Source organism: Microcaecilia unicolor, chromosome 3, assembly GCF_901765095.1.
Source record: "Microcaecilia unicolor chromosome 3, aMicUni1.1, whole genome shotgun sequence".
Classification (NCBI taxonomy): Eukaryota; Metazoa; Chordata; class Amphibia; order Gymnophiona; family Siphonopidae; genus Microcaecilia; species Microcaecilia unicolor.
Window position 1 is genome coordinate 386,272,744 of NC_044033.1, and position 18,059 is coordinate 386,290,802.

Genomic DNA, 18,059 nt, shown 5'->3' on the forward strand with positions numbered 1-18,059 from the left:
CTGCGTGTAGGCGCATATCTCGACATCAGTGCTGTCGTCAGCTGTTGTAGATCGTAATCAATAGCTACATAGCGATTTAACTCCTCTTCAGTAACACCGACTGGGATGTGCCCTGAAAAAGGCAGGTACAAATCAAGGTAAGGTATACACATATGAGTATATCTTGTTGGGCAGACTGGATGGACCATGCAGGTCTTTTTCTGCCGTCATCTACTATGTTACTATGTTATTATGTCAATAACCTGTTCATCTGACACGTTTGCAACAGCTGCATCTGTTTCGTCCCTCTCCACATCCTTAACAAAGCTTGCCCACTTGTAGCAGTTCACAATGGTTGCCTGTGTAACATGATTCCAGGCTTCTTTCTGCTTGTGTAGGGAATCCAACAGTGATATATTACAAGCCAGTTCAACAGCACGTTTATCCTTGCCAGTCTGGTCATCCATAACGTTCATCAGATGACGTAGCACAAGAGCCCGATAATGTTGTTTGAAATTGGCTATTATGCCCTGATCCATAGGTTGGATCAGAGAGGTAGTGTTTGGTGGCAGGAAGACCACTTTGACGTTAGACAGCCTGACATCATCTCTGTGTGCAGCACAATTATCACAAAGCAACAAAATCTGATGCCTTTGTGCCCGCATTCTAGTGTCTAACTTCTTTTGCCACTGCTTCCAAATTTCCCCAGTCATCCATGAATTTGCGTTAGCCTCGTATGACACAGGAAGTCGCCTAACTTTCTTGAAGCAACAGGGCTGTCTGCTCTTTCCAATGACAAGGGGTTCCAACTTCTCACTCCCATCCATATTGCAGCAAAGGAGTATCGTCAGTCGGTCCTTCGACGTTTTACTTCCTGTAATTTCGGCTTGTTTGAATGCAAGTGTTCCATCAGGAATCACTCGCCAGTAGAGACCGTTTTCGTCAGCATTGAAAATGTCACGAGGTGCAAACTCGTTCAAGATGGTAGGAAGAACTGAAACAACCCAATTTTCAGCACCAAAGTCATCAGCGTCTTGTTTTTCACCATGCTGTTTCTTGAAATTTATGTTGTTCCTCTCCTTCCATCTTTCCAACCATCCAACAGTGGCTTTGAATTCAGTTAGTCCAAGACTTTCAGCTAGCTGATTAGCTTTCTCCATAAGCAGTGGACCACTGACAGGAAAGTGTCTGCTCCTGACTTGAGAAAACCACCGAAGAAGAGCATCTTCTACATCCTCAGCTTTTCCCGCCCGTTTTCGTTCCTTGTGTGGATTTGTATTGTTTTGTCAGTCTTCCAGAAGCTGATCTTTCTGCTTCAAGATATGTGAAATTTGACTGGGATTGACACCATATTCTTTAGCAATAGATTCTTGAATTTGTTTGTTGTCTAATTTTTTAAGAACTTCTATTCGTTCAGCCAATGTTAAAGTCTTACAATTCCGCCACGACGACGACCCCAGTGTACATTCTAACAACATTCTTTTGCTTATTCTGCCTGTGGCAGTTAACCAACGAGATTTGAAATTTACCACCCCTTTATCATGTGCCAATCGGCTTCCATATTCCGTGTGTGCGCTTATGTGGAGTCTTTCCTGCAGAGAAGCGGTCTTAAACCATGCATTATAAGCGAATCTTGCACTTATTAGTGGTGTGCTAAACTGAAGTTTGTCCCCATAGAAATTGATGGTGCCAAAAACGGGACCGAAGTATGGCATGCAGTTAAACAGAGCATGCGCTTATCCAACGTGCACTTAAATGGATACATATATATATATATATATATATAGATATATATATAGATATATATATATATGTGAAGAGAGCGAGATATTTTTATCTAAACAAAAATCATGTAAAACACTAACATGAAATTAAAATAACCAATAGACAAAGAGTGCTGTAATATGAATATTAAATACATGGCTAGTGGCAAAGTCAAAATGAATATAAATACCATAACACACTCTACTTGTGCTTCATAGCACTGAACCATGCAACAGCGATCACAGGAAAGGGGGCATGCTACAAATAAAATACTTCTTAAAAAGCAGTAACTATAATTCCTCAAAAATCAGACCCAATATTTAATGAAGGAACACTAGCCTACCTCAAAACACTAAAAACCACTGTGGCTACCAGTAAACCGTTATGTGGAAAGAAGAAAATACAGAAACTTACTGCAAAAAAAGAAGACATTTATATTCAAATTCAACAGCGTGCCTCTTCGTAAACCACCCAGAATTGTAGATGTGGGGTATAATTTTTATAAATAAATAAATGGGTTAAATCAAGAATCTGACTTATGTTTTTATGATCACTTTTATTGGTGATAGGACCTTCATGGAAGCTTTATGAGATAAATTATAGCACAGATTTCATGCATTTATTTATTGACTTACTGATATTAGTAAGTTTTGACTGATTAATAATCTGAGGTTTTTTTATATATTGATCCTCACTGTTATTTTAGTAATTACATCCATTTAGGGTCATATTCTGTAAATGGCGTCTAAAAAATAAGCACGTTCAAAAACAGTGCTTAGAGATACTCTGTAAACCGCACCTAAAGTTAGGCACAGCTTATAACATAGCGCATAAGGCCAGAGCATACACCTACATTTAGGCGTGGCCATTTACGCCACTGAAAACCATTACCCGCACCTAAATGTAGTCATGTTCTCCCGAATTCTATAACCACGCATGTAAATTTGTGGAATGCCCCCAACACGTTCACACTCCTCCCACGGCCACGTCCCCTTTTCAGTTACGTTAGGATTTTTGCATGCCTTTATTTTTTAGATTACACTTAAAAAGAAGAGCATGCAAATCACAATTATTGCAAATTAGTGCTGATAAATGGTATCGGCCAATTATCACTGCAAATCACAATTATTGCAAATTAGTGCTGATAAATGGTATCGGCCAATTATCACTGGCTCAATTAAGGTGCAAACATAAACTGGACGCATGCAACTTGCCGCACCTTATATAGAATTCAAGGGTTAGTGTATAAGTGAGCATTTTATGTTTTGAGAATACATGTATATGTTACATTTTAGAGTTTTGAGGTTGCTGGATTTTAAATTAATTGTAATTTATATGCAGCTTGTATAATAATTAATATCAATCATAAAAATGCAGTGTTTTTATTCGAGAAACAGCATTTTCAGGAGGGCATTATGGGCTAGATTCTATATATGGCACTTATATCCGTGTAAGTGATATTCTATAAGCTGCGTCTAAAGTACAATGCTGGATATAGAATAACTGCTTAAGCAGAAAGGTCACACATACATTTAGGCGCCACCATTTTCACCAACAAAAATGTGGTGCAAATGCCCATGCCTAAATTTAAACACGGGACATCCATATTCTGTAATTACGTGCGTAACTCAAAACAACGCTCCCGAGCTGCCCCGAAATGCCCATGATACTCTCATTTCTGCACCCCCTTTTTTTTGGGCCATGCTTAAATTTTAAGAGTGGATGCTGTGCCTAACTTAGTCCCAATTAAATCTAATTGTGCCAATAATGGCTTGCTAAAGCCAATTATTGGCACTAATTGGGTCATTCTATTAAATTGTGAGTGCAAACCGGGAATGTGCCTAAATTTGTGTGCACAATTTTTGGCAACCTTTACAGAATCGGGGTATATGTATTTCATGATTTTATTCGAAATTTTGTTATTTCAGCAGCCCGTGGTTTGGATGACATCATCAGCACATCATTGGAACCCACAAGAGAGCCGCTGGAACGCATAGTAATTGAGAGTTTTTTTTTTTTTAATAAGGTTTTCTATAGCTTTTCACAGGTTCTTAGCTTTTGTGAGGTGGGATAGTGCCTCTTCATTAAATATTGGGTCCGGTTTTGATTTTTAAATTTCTTAAACAATCTCTGGGGAATTACAGTTATTTCTTTTAAGAAGTATTTTCTTCTTTTTAAAATGCCTCCTTTTTTTATTTTAGAGGTTGACAGTAGTGGTTCATTGCTTTTTAACACTGGAATCCGTGGTGTTTTATTTTATTATTAACCCCCAATTTTCTGAACTTACATATAGCCCCTTGTGAAAGCAGGTTTGGTTGTTTGAAAGTTGGGCATGAGATTTTGGAAAAAGATGTTGGCAGAATGATTGACTGATTAAGATGAAACTCCGACACTACCTTAGGAAGGAAGTTAGGCTGTGTGAAGAGAACTACTCTGTTGTGATGAAATTTAGTGTAAGATGGATCAGCAATGGTACTGTTATTCCATACTTAAGCAGAGATTCAGCCCAGAACAGCCAACATGTCCACCCTGGACTCTTTCTCTGTTTCCAATGTAAATGAGATGGCCAAATCCATATCCTTGAAAGAGAACCTCAGGTGAAGATTTATGTTTCTCTTGACGTGGGGCGGGATCAGAAGAAATACCATATGATTCCTCCTCCGAGAAGAAATGCAGATCCTCCTCTGAGTCCCATGAATGATGCCAATCAGAGACTTTCTTGTACTCCAGGTGGACTGAGTCAGTCTGTGTCTGCCTCAGCTCAGAGGAACCCTGTCCTTGCTCCGTAGAGCACCAAGGTACGGTCCTAGTCTCTGACTCTGGGGAAACTTCCTCCCCTGACGTCCTTCACCGTATTTGTGAAGGTTGACACCCTTCAAGGTAATGGTGTCAAAGATGTATGCGGAGATATAGGAGCCTCAGGGTGAAGTTGGGGCTGACCTACTGCTGGTGCAAATGCTTTTGATGCCTGAGCAGTCTATTGCTGCAGTATCTGCGTCAACTCCTCCCTGAGCATGGTTTGGAACCGCTCAATGAAGGAAGGCATCAGCAAAGGCGGGAGAGCCGGTAGGATAGCAGCCTGAGAAGTGGTCGGTGTTGAACCCAAAGTGGAAACCTGGCTGCTGAGGCTTGCGCACTGCCACCTCTTCCAAAGAGAGGGAGTGCTCCTCAGGTTTCAGAAATACCGATGCCCCAGGTGCTCCTGTCACTATGCGTCAAAGAGGACTGATGCTTGTGCTTCTTGGGCTTCCCCTGAAGCTCAGCATCATGGTCCTTCGGTGACGATGAGGACGATTTTGAGTCTGTACATACCCCTCACAGTGTTGGGTCCAATGCCGACTGGTCCCGAGGCCAACTCTCAGGACCCAATGTCAAGACAGGTGGAGACCTTCTCGATGCTGGTGAACTCCGAGTGGATATAAAAGCCTTTGCAGCCATCAAGGTCGATGCTTCCAGTGCCCATGTCAATGAATTGTTCGAGAAGCCACAACGTTTCTCCTGTTGGCCTGCCATGCCCTCTGTGTCCTCAACTGCATTTTTAAACAGAGAGAACAAGAGTTGAACTTATGATTAGGTCCGAGGCACCCGATGCACCATGAGTGCAGGTCTGTTACCAAAATCACCCTATTACATTAGACGCACCACTTGAAGTCACTGAGGGTCTTTTGAGAATACAAAAAAGAATCACAGACAAATTAAACTCCTCAATTGCGAACCAAAGAAGGGGTAAAAGCCAAACGGAGGTTGGTACTTTGGTCTAAAACAGGCCTAGCAGAAAAAAATGAAAGGAAACCTGAAGGGTCAAAAAACTATGAAAAATAAAAGGATTTTGAAAAAAAGAGAGAAAAGTAACAACAAAATACTTAAAATGAAGAAAAAGCTAAAAGAACAGTGAGGTAAGGCACTGCAAAATTTACAAAAAGACGCACACTGAAAACACAGAAACACGTCCTCCCAGCTCTGCAGAAAAATGAAGAATGAGGAACCAAAGCTTGCGAATCGAGCAGGAAGGCACCAATGCAAGTGCATCTGGACAGTGCTAGAAATTTTTACAACTCGCTAGTCAACATCTGCACCGGGCTCCATCAGATGACATCACCCACATGTGAGAATACAATGGCCTGCTTGTCCTCGAAGGAACTTTTATACATTGGAGAGACGGTGGGGAAATTCCATGCATGTGTTTTATTTTATTTATATTTTGAAGAGTACCATTTATCTTGTTTTATTATTTTACCATTATTCATTTAAAAATTAACCCCCTAATTCTATAACAAACACAAAAAAAATGTTCATGCAAATTTGGGTGCGCCCAATTTGTGCGTGCATTTTAATTGAATGAGCTAATTAGCACCAATAATTAGCTTTTCATAAGCAATTATTGGCACTAATTAGAATTAACACGTACACGCGTAAATTTAGACACGGTATCTGCATCTACACTTTATGCACCAGTCAGAAAAGGGGGTGCAAAAATGGGAGGGCCATGGGCAGATGCCCCCCCCCCCCCCCCCCCCCCCCGTTTACAAATCTTTTCCAGAGACAGGGATGCGGAAGAACTAGAGGACGTGGTTTGAGGTTACAGGGTGGTAGACTTAGGAGTAAAGTAAGGAGAGGATGGTGGATGCCTGGAATGCCCTCCCGGAGGAGGTGGTAGAGATGAAAACGGTGACAGAATTTAAAAACGCATGGGGTAAACACAGAGAAAACTTAAATGGTAAAAGGCAAAAATCTAAACAAAAATGGTTTTGGTGCTTAGACAGCAGTTCCAGTAGTAAGGTCAGTACTAGGCAAACTTCTACAACAGGATAGACTTTTAAGGCCTGTTTCCCAATTATGAGATGGACAAGCATGGGTTCTGACGATAACTCCAGCAATCGGGAAGTAGGATTGTAATGAAGTCTAGGTCCCTGCCTATGCAGCTGTAATACAGAACTTGGCTGGACAACCTCCTGTAAGAACAGACAGGGTGAACTTTAGCCTGGATTTGCTCGTAAGTTGGAACTTGTTTCTGGAATACTCAGCTAATTTCATGATTGCACAATCACTGTGGCCTGAACTTCTTGTGCAGAGACCAGCTTGACTCCGCTACTCTGGTGCCTGGGTTTGGGGACTTTTCTGAATTCCAAGAAATGCATCTTCAGTGATGTCAAATAGACATGCTTGTGGTTTCTGATGTTAAAATGTCCAGAATAATGGGAGAAGCTCACCGTCTCTTCACAGATAAGGCCTCTAACAGAATCATTTAAAGGAACTCTAGATGCCAGAAGCTAGCTGGTGTTCCATTCGACTGGAATAATCATTGTTTCAGGTTTCTACCATATATTCGATCTGCTGTTGCACTGCTGAGACCTGTCAGGGCTATTCTGAATCCAGCTGTTCACCTGGGGTCCTGCAACGACATCGCATGCTACCCTCATCAACACCGAGATTATATGCGAGCTCTGTTATTGCTAAAGGGTACCGCAGGTCAGGTCTGATTTCAAGGTCTTAACCAGGGCTTGAATGCGTTCACTATGACAAATTTTCTGATGAGAACATCCGTTTTTTTTATTATTTCTTCCTAAGCTACCTCACATTTGCACATAATCCTTAGAAGCTAGTTATCAGTGTTTTCACTCCTGCTTGTAAATAAACAGCCTTTATTTTTATACTAATTGGCCAGTTTCTTTGCTTGCCAGTATAATTTAACAGCTAAAAATTCAGATCTGCTTGCAGAAAAACACAAGTAAATAAATAAATTCAAAATGCTAATGAAATTTTTTCGATTGTACACTTTCATGTTCCTCATTGCTCTGTCACCACTAGAAGGCAGTTGCTTGTAGCTGCTCCATTTCAGGACCAGAACTGGGCACACTTCTATGGTCTGTGACCCGAGCATAGAAGGGACAGATCAAGTGTGCATTTTTTGTGTCACATTCACCTAAGGGTTGATAGTGAGTAAAATGTCAGTTTGCAACACTGTTAGATTGCTGGTTTATTCAAATATTAACAATAAATAGGACTTCCATAATTGTATGACTGCCTTGTTATCCCAGTATTTGATTGCAATAGAGTAAAACCTTGCTAGAGTGCCAGGTGCAGCTCTGGCCGCCATACTGGGCAGAGTAGATGGACCATGCAGGTCTTTATGTGCAGACTTACACTATGCAGTTTACAGATGTAGTGTAATGCTCATTTTATGGGAATACCCCACAAAATCCACTAGGCAGAAACAGCAGGAGACAAGAGGCTGATATAGAGTCACTGGTACAGAGTGACGAATATACGGACAAAAGAACTCTAAAGGATAGAAACAAATAAGATCAACAAACAAGCAAGGAGCAGAGCTGGAGATTGGGCATAAATAACCTGCACAGTGGTAGGGCAGAGCAGGGGTGAACAAGTCCTAAATTTATCCATAGCCATATGGATAGTGGACTGAATATCACCAATATCCGTATATGAGAGGAACTCGCCACTCCACACATATATTCAGTGCCACTTGCTAAAATATGCATTATATTGTATTTAAATACATACTGCAGCTGGTGCTTAGAAAAAAAAGCACAGAACATGTTTCAATATTGACCCAAATACAACTAACTTTTAAAGTGTCCCCTGATCACAGTGAAACTTATTTCTACTTAACACAGACCAATCATCCCATGCTTTATGACACCAGTGTATATCAGCTTACAATATAAGGCATAGGTTCTTTTTACTTACTTCTGCCTTTATTCCTCTGAACATAATTTTAAAGGTCCTCTCCAAACATTCTTCTAGTTCCTTCTCAGCAGCACCCTTAAAAAAACAAAAGCATTGCCTTACATCACTATTTCTAGAAAGTGCACTCCTAGACTACAGAATGTTGAAGAAGAATACATTGGACTTCTAAATTAAGCTCTCAAATTAAAGTTCCCAAGTTTGTCCCCTATTATCAAACATAGGAACCCAAGTTTTCTGCTCTTAAAATTCAGGTCTGCAATTCATTTGCCTAGATTTATGAGCCTAATTTATATGCCTCGTGCTGAAAATAAGCCCTTTGAGTATAATCCTCATTATATATATCTATATACTATACGATGTGACAATAGCCTTTTAGTATATGAGCCTAATGGCATTTTTAATTTAATTTAACCAAAACAAAAAAGAAAAAAAAAAGAAAAGAATTTCCACAAGCGAACAATAGTTCAAATACAAAAATAAAAAGTTTTTATTCTTTAAACACAATGAAGATATTCTTGCAATACAATCTTCGCATGCAATATACAGGATGCACTTGACAAAAGAACCCAACACAGGCCATGTTTTGGCACATATGCCTTCATCAGGGACCTCAAAAAATATTTAATGATGACAAAATATATGATCAAATTATCTTGAGTGATCAAGGAGAAGGCATAAATGGGAGACGCAAATCGGTGAAATATGGAATTTGAAAGAATGAATTTGAAAAAAAGGGATGGGAACGCATGATGCTGATCTGTGCAGAATGAACATAAGGGTATGAATGTACAGAATATTAAGGCAGTAAATAAGACAACAGTAAACAAAACTGATGAGTGCAAAATGGTGCAAAAATATATATAGTGATATATATAATAAATAAGTGAGCTTGAATGTGAAAAAGCCATGCGAAGAACAATTTTGGAACAAACTGAATAAAAAGCCTCATATAAAAGAATAAGATAGTGTAATGATAATAAATTTTATAAAACGACTACCTGTCCAAGCAAAACACATCACAATACTGCAAGATGCAAATGTATATGATGCACTGAATGGATATGGAATAAGAGGTAGTGCAGTAAGCAGTGAGGCAATAAAAATTAATCGTAACATTATAATGTGCTCAAAATGGTGTAGTGATATAAAAAATGCCTATAATAAAAAACGCTTAAACTGCAACCGGTGAGTATATATATATATATATATTATGGTGCCACAATTACACTATCACAAAGTGGAACTAATAAGCGACCCGACAGGAGTGGACATGCATAAATCTGTGCATCAAACTTAAGACAAGTGCAAACTTGAAAAAACTAAATATAACAAAAGAATGATATTGAAAACTGCAGAGACTAATGAATTTTCATGATGATCATATAACTTATCACTATAATTACCAAAATGGATGCTAGTGACAGAAAGAGGGGCATAATCGAACGGGGGGGGGGGGGGGGGCGCCCAAGTTTTCATAAGGGCGTCCTCGCAGGACGGCCCCGTAAAAGGGCGGGGCAACCCGTATTATCAAAACAAGATTGGCGTCCACCTTTCATTTCGATAATACGGTCGGGGACGCCCAAATCATGAAATGTAGGTCGACCTTAGAGATGATCAGCCTTAGGTCGTTTTTGAGATGGGCGTCCCCAGTTTTCGGCGATAATGGAAACCGAGGACGCCCATCTCAAAAACGACCAAATCCAAGCCCTTTGGTCGTGGGAGGAGCCAGCATTCGTACTGCACTGGTCCCCTCACATGCCAGGACACCAACTAGGCACCCTAGGGGGCACTGCAGTGGACTTCACAAATTGCTCCCAGGTGCATAGCTCCCTTACCTTGGGTGCTGAGCCCCCCAAAGCCCCCCCCCCAAAAAAAAAAACCCCACAACTGTACACCACTACCATAGCCCTTACGGATGAAGGGGGGCACCTACATGTGGGTACAGTGGGTTTCTGGTGGGTTTTGGAGGGTTCACATTTACCACAAGTGTAACAGGTGGGGGGGGGGGGGGGGGGCGGGGGGGATGGGCCTGGGTCCGCCTGCTTGAAGTACACTGCACCTACTACAACTGCTCCAGGTACCTGCATACTGCTGCGATGGAATTGAGTATGGCATTTGAGGCTGGCATAGAGGTTGACAAAAAAGTATTTTTAAAGATTTCTTTTGAGGGTGGGAGAGGGTTAGTGACCACTGGGGGAGTAAGGAGAGGTCATCCCCGATTCCCTCTGGTGGTCATCTGGTCAGTTGGGGCACCTTTTTGATGCTTGGTCGTGAAAAAAAATGGACCAAGTAAAGTCGCCCAAGTGTTCATCAGGGACGCCCTTCTTTTTTCCATTATCGGCCGAGGATGCTCATCTCCTAAGCACACTGCCAACACGTCCCGAAAATTTTGGTCGTCCCCGCAACGGAAAGCAGTTGAGGGCACCCAAAATTGACTTTCGATTATGCCAATTTGGGCGACCTTGCGAGAAGGACGCCCATCTCCCGATCTGTGTCAGAAGATGGGCGCCCTTCTCTTTCAAAAATTCACCTGAAAGAGAAAAGTCATCCAGGAAAGTAAAACAATATGTAGCAATTGAAAAAAATGAAGAGCAAAGCATACTTTAATTTCTCAGGAAAATGTATTGCATTAACCATAGCCAACAGTGTCTGTGAAAAGACGTGAAAGAAGTCGGCAAAAGATGATGTACGTAAATATACAAGCAGACGTATGATGAACGGTAAATGTCAGGCTGATACAGATTGATGAAGAGAGCATCAAGTCACAGTGTAGAAGAAAAGACAATAAACCACTGACTGTAAGCGAATAGGGAAGTTGCAAAAGGTGACACTAGAAGAAACAAAACAATAGAAATCAAAATGTGATTCTAACCGATAATGGATAAAAGATGCAAACATCTCAGTATTAATATTGGAAGTGTGTCATTACTTCATCGATATATTTTTCTCGATCCATGATAATGCCCTCACTTCAGTCGGGTGGCTTTATCACAATATTTGTATTTCAAGATAGTGACAAATGTGCTTCATGTTCGGCTTTGTTTAGATTATAAAAAGGATACTTCGTATTACTCAATTCTAATTCTTCTATGGCTTTGATAACTTAATTGAAAGCTGTGATGAGAGGATCCAGAGAGCCATTAGGGATCCATCTGGAGTCGTTCTTATCCACAGTTTGATTTTGTATTATGTTTATTGTTGTCTTATTCACTGCCTTAATATTCTGTACATTTCACATATTTTCTTTATCTACTCTCTATATATATCACACACCCTTATGTTCATTCTGCACAGATCAGCATCATGGGTTCCCCCCTTTTTGTTCAAATTCCTCCTTTCAAATTCCATATTTCATGATTTGCATCTCCCATTTATCCCTTCTCCTTGTTTACTTGTTATTAAGTGCTCAAGATAATTTGATCTTCATATATTTTGTCATTACTATTATTTTTTAGGTCTCCTGATGAAGGCATACATGCCGAAACACGGCCTGTGTTAGATTCTCTTGTCAAGTGCATCCTGTATACTGCATGCGAAGATTGTAATAAGAGAATATCTCCATTGTTTAAAGAATTAAAAAAAAAGACTATCTTGGAACTTGTCTGGGTATCTTCCACTCTTTTGTTTTTCAACTTTTATTTTTAAGTCAGTATTTTTAGTAGGATGATATCCTGACTAATTAAACTTTTTGTTTTCTCTCAAAACTGATGTATGTTCTACATCACAATATCTGTTATTCTACCAAATTTGATAAAATACAGTTTGGTGGTCTAGGTTCTATTGGACATCCTTTTCAAATGTATGCTAATACTCCACAGGATGCAAAAGATTTCCCACCATATAGACATTTTGGTTTTATTGTAAGCTCTTTGAGCAGGGACTGTCTTTCTTCTATGTTTGTACAGCGCTGCGTATGCCTTGTAGCGCTATAGAAATGCTAAATAGTAGTAGTAGTAGTAATTCATGGGAGTCACAGATACCTAAGTCGACCTCTGAAATTATGTTTCGAAAGATCCTTATTACATTGACTGTGAAAATCTGATTAGAACAAAAGCTTAGTTTTCACCTAAGGTTCTGTGACCCTATTTGGGGTTCCGACCCACAGTTTGGGAAATTCTGTTCTAGGTTATACATATTTATTTATTTATTTATTGTATTTGTATCCCACATTATCCCAACTTTTTTGTGGGCTCAATGTGGCTTACAATTCATCGTGGATATGGGAAATAGAGGGGAACATACATTTATTAACAGAGAGTTTTGGATTAAATGATAGTAATAAAGCAAAAGATAGTATAAAACATTTCTGGGTAAGTCAGAGATTATACAGTTACATGTGTTGCTATTCAGGACTTCAAGTCCCTTTTCATACATCTTTTGGTGCAAACCACATACCATTTTTGCCAACTTCCTTTGAACTGCTTCAAGTCACATCCTTAGCCAGATGCAGCCTCCAAAACTGAATGCAATACTCACCAACGACCTTTACAGGGACGTTACCATCATGTACTAGACTTCTACAAATCTAAATTTTATAACCGCCTTTTTAGCAATATGTAAGCCACACTGAACCTGCCATACGGTGGGAAAATGTGGGATACAAATGCAATAAATAAAATAAATAAATCATTCTTTGACTGGGGATTGCCTCTCTGTGCAGCCTAGTATCCTTCTGGTTTTGGCCACTACCTAGTCAAGTTGTTGTTTTGCCACCTTAAGATCTTCAGGTCCCTCCTCCTGGTCCTGGTCATCCTCTCACCCCCTATCAGACACAGCTTCTTTTGATTTCTATACCCAAGGGCATCACTTTGCACTTCTTAGTATTAAAGTTTAAACAGTCAAATATTAGACTACTCTTCTAATTTATGTAAATCACTTCTCATGTTGTCTATTCCCTCTGGAGTATCCACTCTGTTGCAAATCTTCATGTCATCTAGAAAAAGCAAACTTTTCCTTCTAACCTTTTGGCAACATTGTTTACAAATATACTTAACAAAATTGACTGTAGTATAGATCCCTGAGGCACTCCATTAGTCACTTTTCTTGACTCCGTGAATTCCATTTACCACCACCCTTTGACATCTATCAATCATTCAGTTTATGAGCCCCATGTGAAGAACTGTATTAAAGGATCTGATGAAATGCAAGCAGACTACATCTAGTGCTTGTCCTCGATCCAATCAAACAAATCAGAGTCATCTGGCATGATTTTCTTTTGGTAAAAACCATGTTTCCTCAGATCTTGTAATCCGTTGGATTCTAGACGTTCACTATCTTTTCCTTCAGCTGCACCTCCATTACTCTTCCAACCATAGAAGTAAGGCTTACCAACCTGTAGTTTCTCAATTTTTCTCCCTATTTTGTAAAGAGACCACATCGGTTCTTCTCCAACCCTGTGGAACTTTTCCTCTCTCTAAGGGTTTACTAAACAAATCTTTAAGAGGACCTGTGACAACCTCTCTGACCTTCCTCAGTTTCCTGGATATATCTCATCCAGCCCCATGGCTTTGTCCACTTTCAGTTTTTCAAGTTGCTCATGAATACAGTGCAATATCCATTCCATTCCCAGTGGACCATGGTCATTCTCCAGGATTTTCTTCCCTGAATACAGAAGTATTTGTTTAGCATGTCTGCATTTTTCCTACTATTCTTCATATAGTGGCTCTCAGCACTTTTCAGTCTTACAATTCAATATCTAGCCTTCCTCCTTTCTCTAACATACCTGAATAAAGTTTTGTCACGCATTTTTACATCTCTAGCCATGTTTTCTTCCATTTGTGGTTTTGCCAGCCATAATTCTCTTTGCTTCTTTGAGTTTTATCTGGTATTCTTTTTTCCTGTTCTTCTTATCAATGTTTAATTCATCTCTATTTCATGAATGCTACCTCTTTTGCCTTTATCTTTTCAGCCACATGTTTGGAGAACCATATCAATTTCCTTTTTCACTTGCTTAATGGAAGCAGTGTAAATTCAGATACAGTAGGTATTTTCCTGTCCCTTTGACGGCTCACAATCTAGGTTTGCACCACAAGAAATGTAGGGTTAAGTGACTCACCAAAAATCACTTGGAGCTGCAGTGGCATTTGAACTGAACCTTCCTTGTTCTCAGTCTGTGGCTCAAACCAGTACGCTACACCTTCACTGCTTTCATCTGTCGTGATTTTTATAGTTCCTTTCATCTTGGACCAATGTCTTTTCTATTTCTCTTTTGTCTTCCTATCCTTTTAGCTCTTTCTTCAGATATGGCCCCATTTTACTGAAGTCAGCATGTTTGAAATCCGGGACTAAGTTTTGCGTGATTGCACTGTTTTAACTCTTATATCGTACCATACTCTGTGTGATGATCACTACTTTACAGGTGGTCACCAATTCAGACTTTGGACATACTTTCTCCATTTGTAAGTACAAAATCCAGTGCTGCCTTTTCAATGTCTGTACCTTGAATACCCACATGGGATTGCTTGTCTGATTGGTTCTAACAGCATTGATGAGCTCTGATGCGACCAAGCAAAAAGACTGTTTTCAATATTTATGGTTTGATAACAAAGCCTGAAATGTACTAATTGTTTTGCAAACACAGAAGGCGCTTCTGCATACTTTCAGCTTTTTCACTTTGGCATCCTGCCATTGCTTATTCCTACAGGAAAGGGCATATTAACTCAAAGCTGCCATCCTTGGTAGCAAGTCTAACTTACAGACTTCATAGGACATTGCATTTTACTGATTATTGCACCTCTGAAGCCCAACTATAGTTCAAGTTTCGCGTTTATTAGAGGCTTATACCCCACCCATAAAAGAATGTCTGACCTTTAAAAGTGGAGGAGATCAGCTTGAAGCCTGCGTAAGGATGCACATTTCAGCTACTACATGACACCCAAAATGTTCCTGGATTTGGAGCTGCCAGTAAAAGGGAATGGGAAATGGGACTTGATATACCGCTTTTCTGAGGTTTTTGCAACTACATTCAAAGTGGTTTACATATATTCAGGTACTTATTTTGTACCAGAGGCAATGGAGGGTTAAGTGACTTGCCCAGAGTCACAAGGAGCTGCAGTGGGAATTGAACTCAGTTCCCCAGGATCAAAGTCCACTGCACTAACCACTAGGCTACTCCTCCACTCATCAAGTAAAAAGATCATATGGCTTGGTTATGTAAACTCACAGAGATCAGGGGCTAGATAGATAAAGTTCACTGCATTGTGAAGTGTAGGTCAGACCAAATTTGTACTTTAGTTATATTTTATTAGAAAATATTTCATACTTTAGTTTTGATATCTAGGGCTAGGATTTGTAAATAAGCAAGTTCCAATAATAATTCCATTATCCTTAGTTATGTTGTTTTGCTAAAAACTATTACATAAGTACATAAGTACATAAGTAGTGCCATACTGGGAAAGACCAAAGGTCCATCTAGCCCAGCATCCTGTCACCGACAGTGGCCAATCCAGGTCAAGGGCACCTGGCACGCTCCCCAAACGTAAAAACATTCCAGACAAGTTATACCTAAAAATGAGGAATTTTTCCAGTCCATTTAATAGCGGTCTATGGAGTTGTCCTTTAGGAATCTATCTAACCCCTTTTTAAACTCCGTCAAGCTAACCGCCCGTACCACGTTCTCCGGCAATGAATTCCAGAGTCTAATTACACGTTGGGTGAAGAAAAATTTTCTCCGATTCGTTTTAAATTTACCACACTGTAGCTTCAACTCATGCCCTCTAGTCCTAGTATTTTTGGATAGCGTGAACAGTCGCTTCACATCCACCCGATCCATTCCACTCATTATTTTATACACTTCTATCATATCTCCCCTCAGCCGTCTCTTCTCCAAGCTGAAAAGCCCTAGCCTTCTCAGCCTCTCTTCATAGGAAAGTCGTCCCATCCCCACTATCATTTTCGTCGCCCTTCGCTGTACCTTTTCCAATTCTACTATATCTTTTTTGAGATACGGAGACCAGTACTGAACACAATACTCCAGGTGCGGTCGCACCATGGAGCGATACAACGGCATTATAACATCCGCACACCTGGACTCCATACCCTTCTTAATAACACCCAACATTCTATTCGCTTTCCTAGCCGCAGCAGCACACTGAGCAGAAGGTTTCAGCGTATCATCGACGACGACACCCAGATCCCTTTCTTGATCCGTAACTCCTAACGCGGAACCTTGCAAGACGTAGCTATAATTCGGGTTCCTCTTACCCACATGCATCACTTTGCACTTGTCAACATTGAACTTCATCTGCCACTTGCACGCCCATTCTCCCAGTCTCGCAAGGTCCTCCTGTAATCGTTCACATTCCTCCTGCGACTTGACGACCCTAAATAATTTTGTGTCATCGGCGAATTTAATTACCTCACTAGTTATTCCCATCTCTAGGTCATTTATAAATACATTAAAAAGCAACGGACCCAGCACAGACCCCTGCAGGACCCCACTAACTACCCTCCTCCACTGAGAATACTGGCCACGCAATCCTACTCTCTGCTTCCTATCTTTCAACCAGTTCTTAATCCATAATAATACCCTACCTCCGATTCCATGACTCTGCAATTTCTTCAGGAGTCTTTCGTGCGGCACTTTGTCAAACGCCTTCTGAAAATCCAGATATACAATATCAACCGGCTCCCCATTGTCCACATGTTTGCTTACCCCCTCAAAAAAATGCATTAGATTGGTGAGGCAAGACTTCCCTTCACTAAATCCGTGCTGACTGTCTCATCAGTCCATGTTTTTGTATATGCTCTGCAATTTTATTCTTAATAATAGCCTCCACCATCTTGCCCGGCACCGACGTCAGACTCACCGGTCTATAATTTCCCGGATCTCCTCTGGAACCTTTCTTAAAAATCGGAGTAACATTGGCTACCCTCCAGTCTTCCGGTATTACACTCGATTTTAGGGACAGATTGCATATTTCTAACAGTAGCTCCGCAAGTTCATTTTTTAGTTCTATTAATACTCTGGGATGAATACCATCAGGTCCCGGTGATTTACTACTCTTCAGCTTGTTGAACTGACCCATTACATCCTCCAAGGTTACAGAGAATTTGTTTAGTTTCTCCGACTCCCCCGCTTCAAATATTCTTTCCGGCACCGGTGTCCCCCCCAAATCCTCCTCGGTGAAGACCGAAGCAAAGAATTCATTTAATTTCTCCGCTACGGCTTTGTCCTCCTTGATCGCCCCTTTAACACCATTTTCGTCCAGCGGCCCAACCGACTCTTTGGCCGGTTTCCTGCTTTTAATGTATCTAAAAAAGTTTTTACTATGTATTTTTGCTTCCAACGCTAATTTCTTCTCAAAGTCCTTTTTTGCCCTCCTTATCTCCGCTTTGCATTTGGCTTGGCATTCCTTATGATCTATCCTGTTACTTTCAGTTGGTTCTCTTCTCCACTTTCTGAAGGATTGTTTTTTGGCTCTAATGATTTCCTTTATCTTACTGTTTAGCCACGCCGGCTGACGTTTAGTCTTTTTTCCCTTTTTTCTAATACGTGGAATATATTTGTCCTGAACCTCCAGGATGGTGTTTTTAAACAGCATCCACGCCTGATGCAAGTTTTTTACTCTGCGAGCTGCTCCTTTCAGTCTTTTTTTCACCCTTACAAA

General features: G+C 40.4%; 1 protein-coding gene across 1 annotated transcript in view; it reads right to left on the minus strand.

Moving 5' to 3' along the window:
- Positions 1–18,059, minus strand: part of EPHX2 (epoxide hydrolase 2) — a 189,902-nt gene that overhangs the window by 60,895 nt on the left and 110,948 nt on the right. The window contains exon 13 of the mRNA XM_030198674.1: positions 8,452–8,526. Coding sequence (XP_030054534.1) covers positions 8,452–8,526 — 75 coding nt within the window. The remainder of the gene's footprint in view (positions 1–8,451; positions 8,527–18,059) is intronic.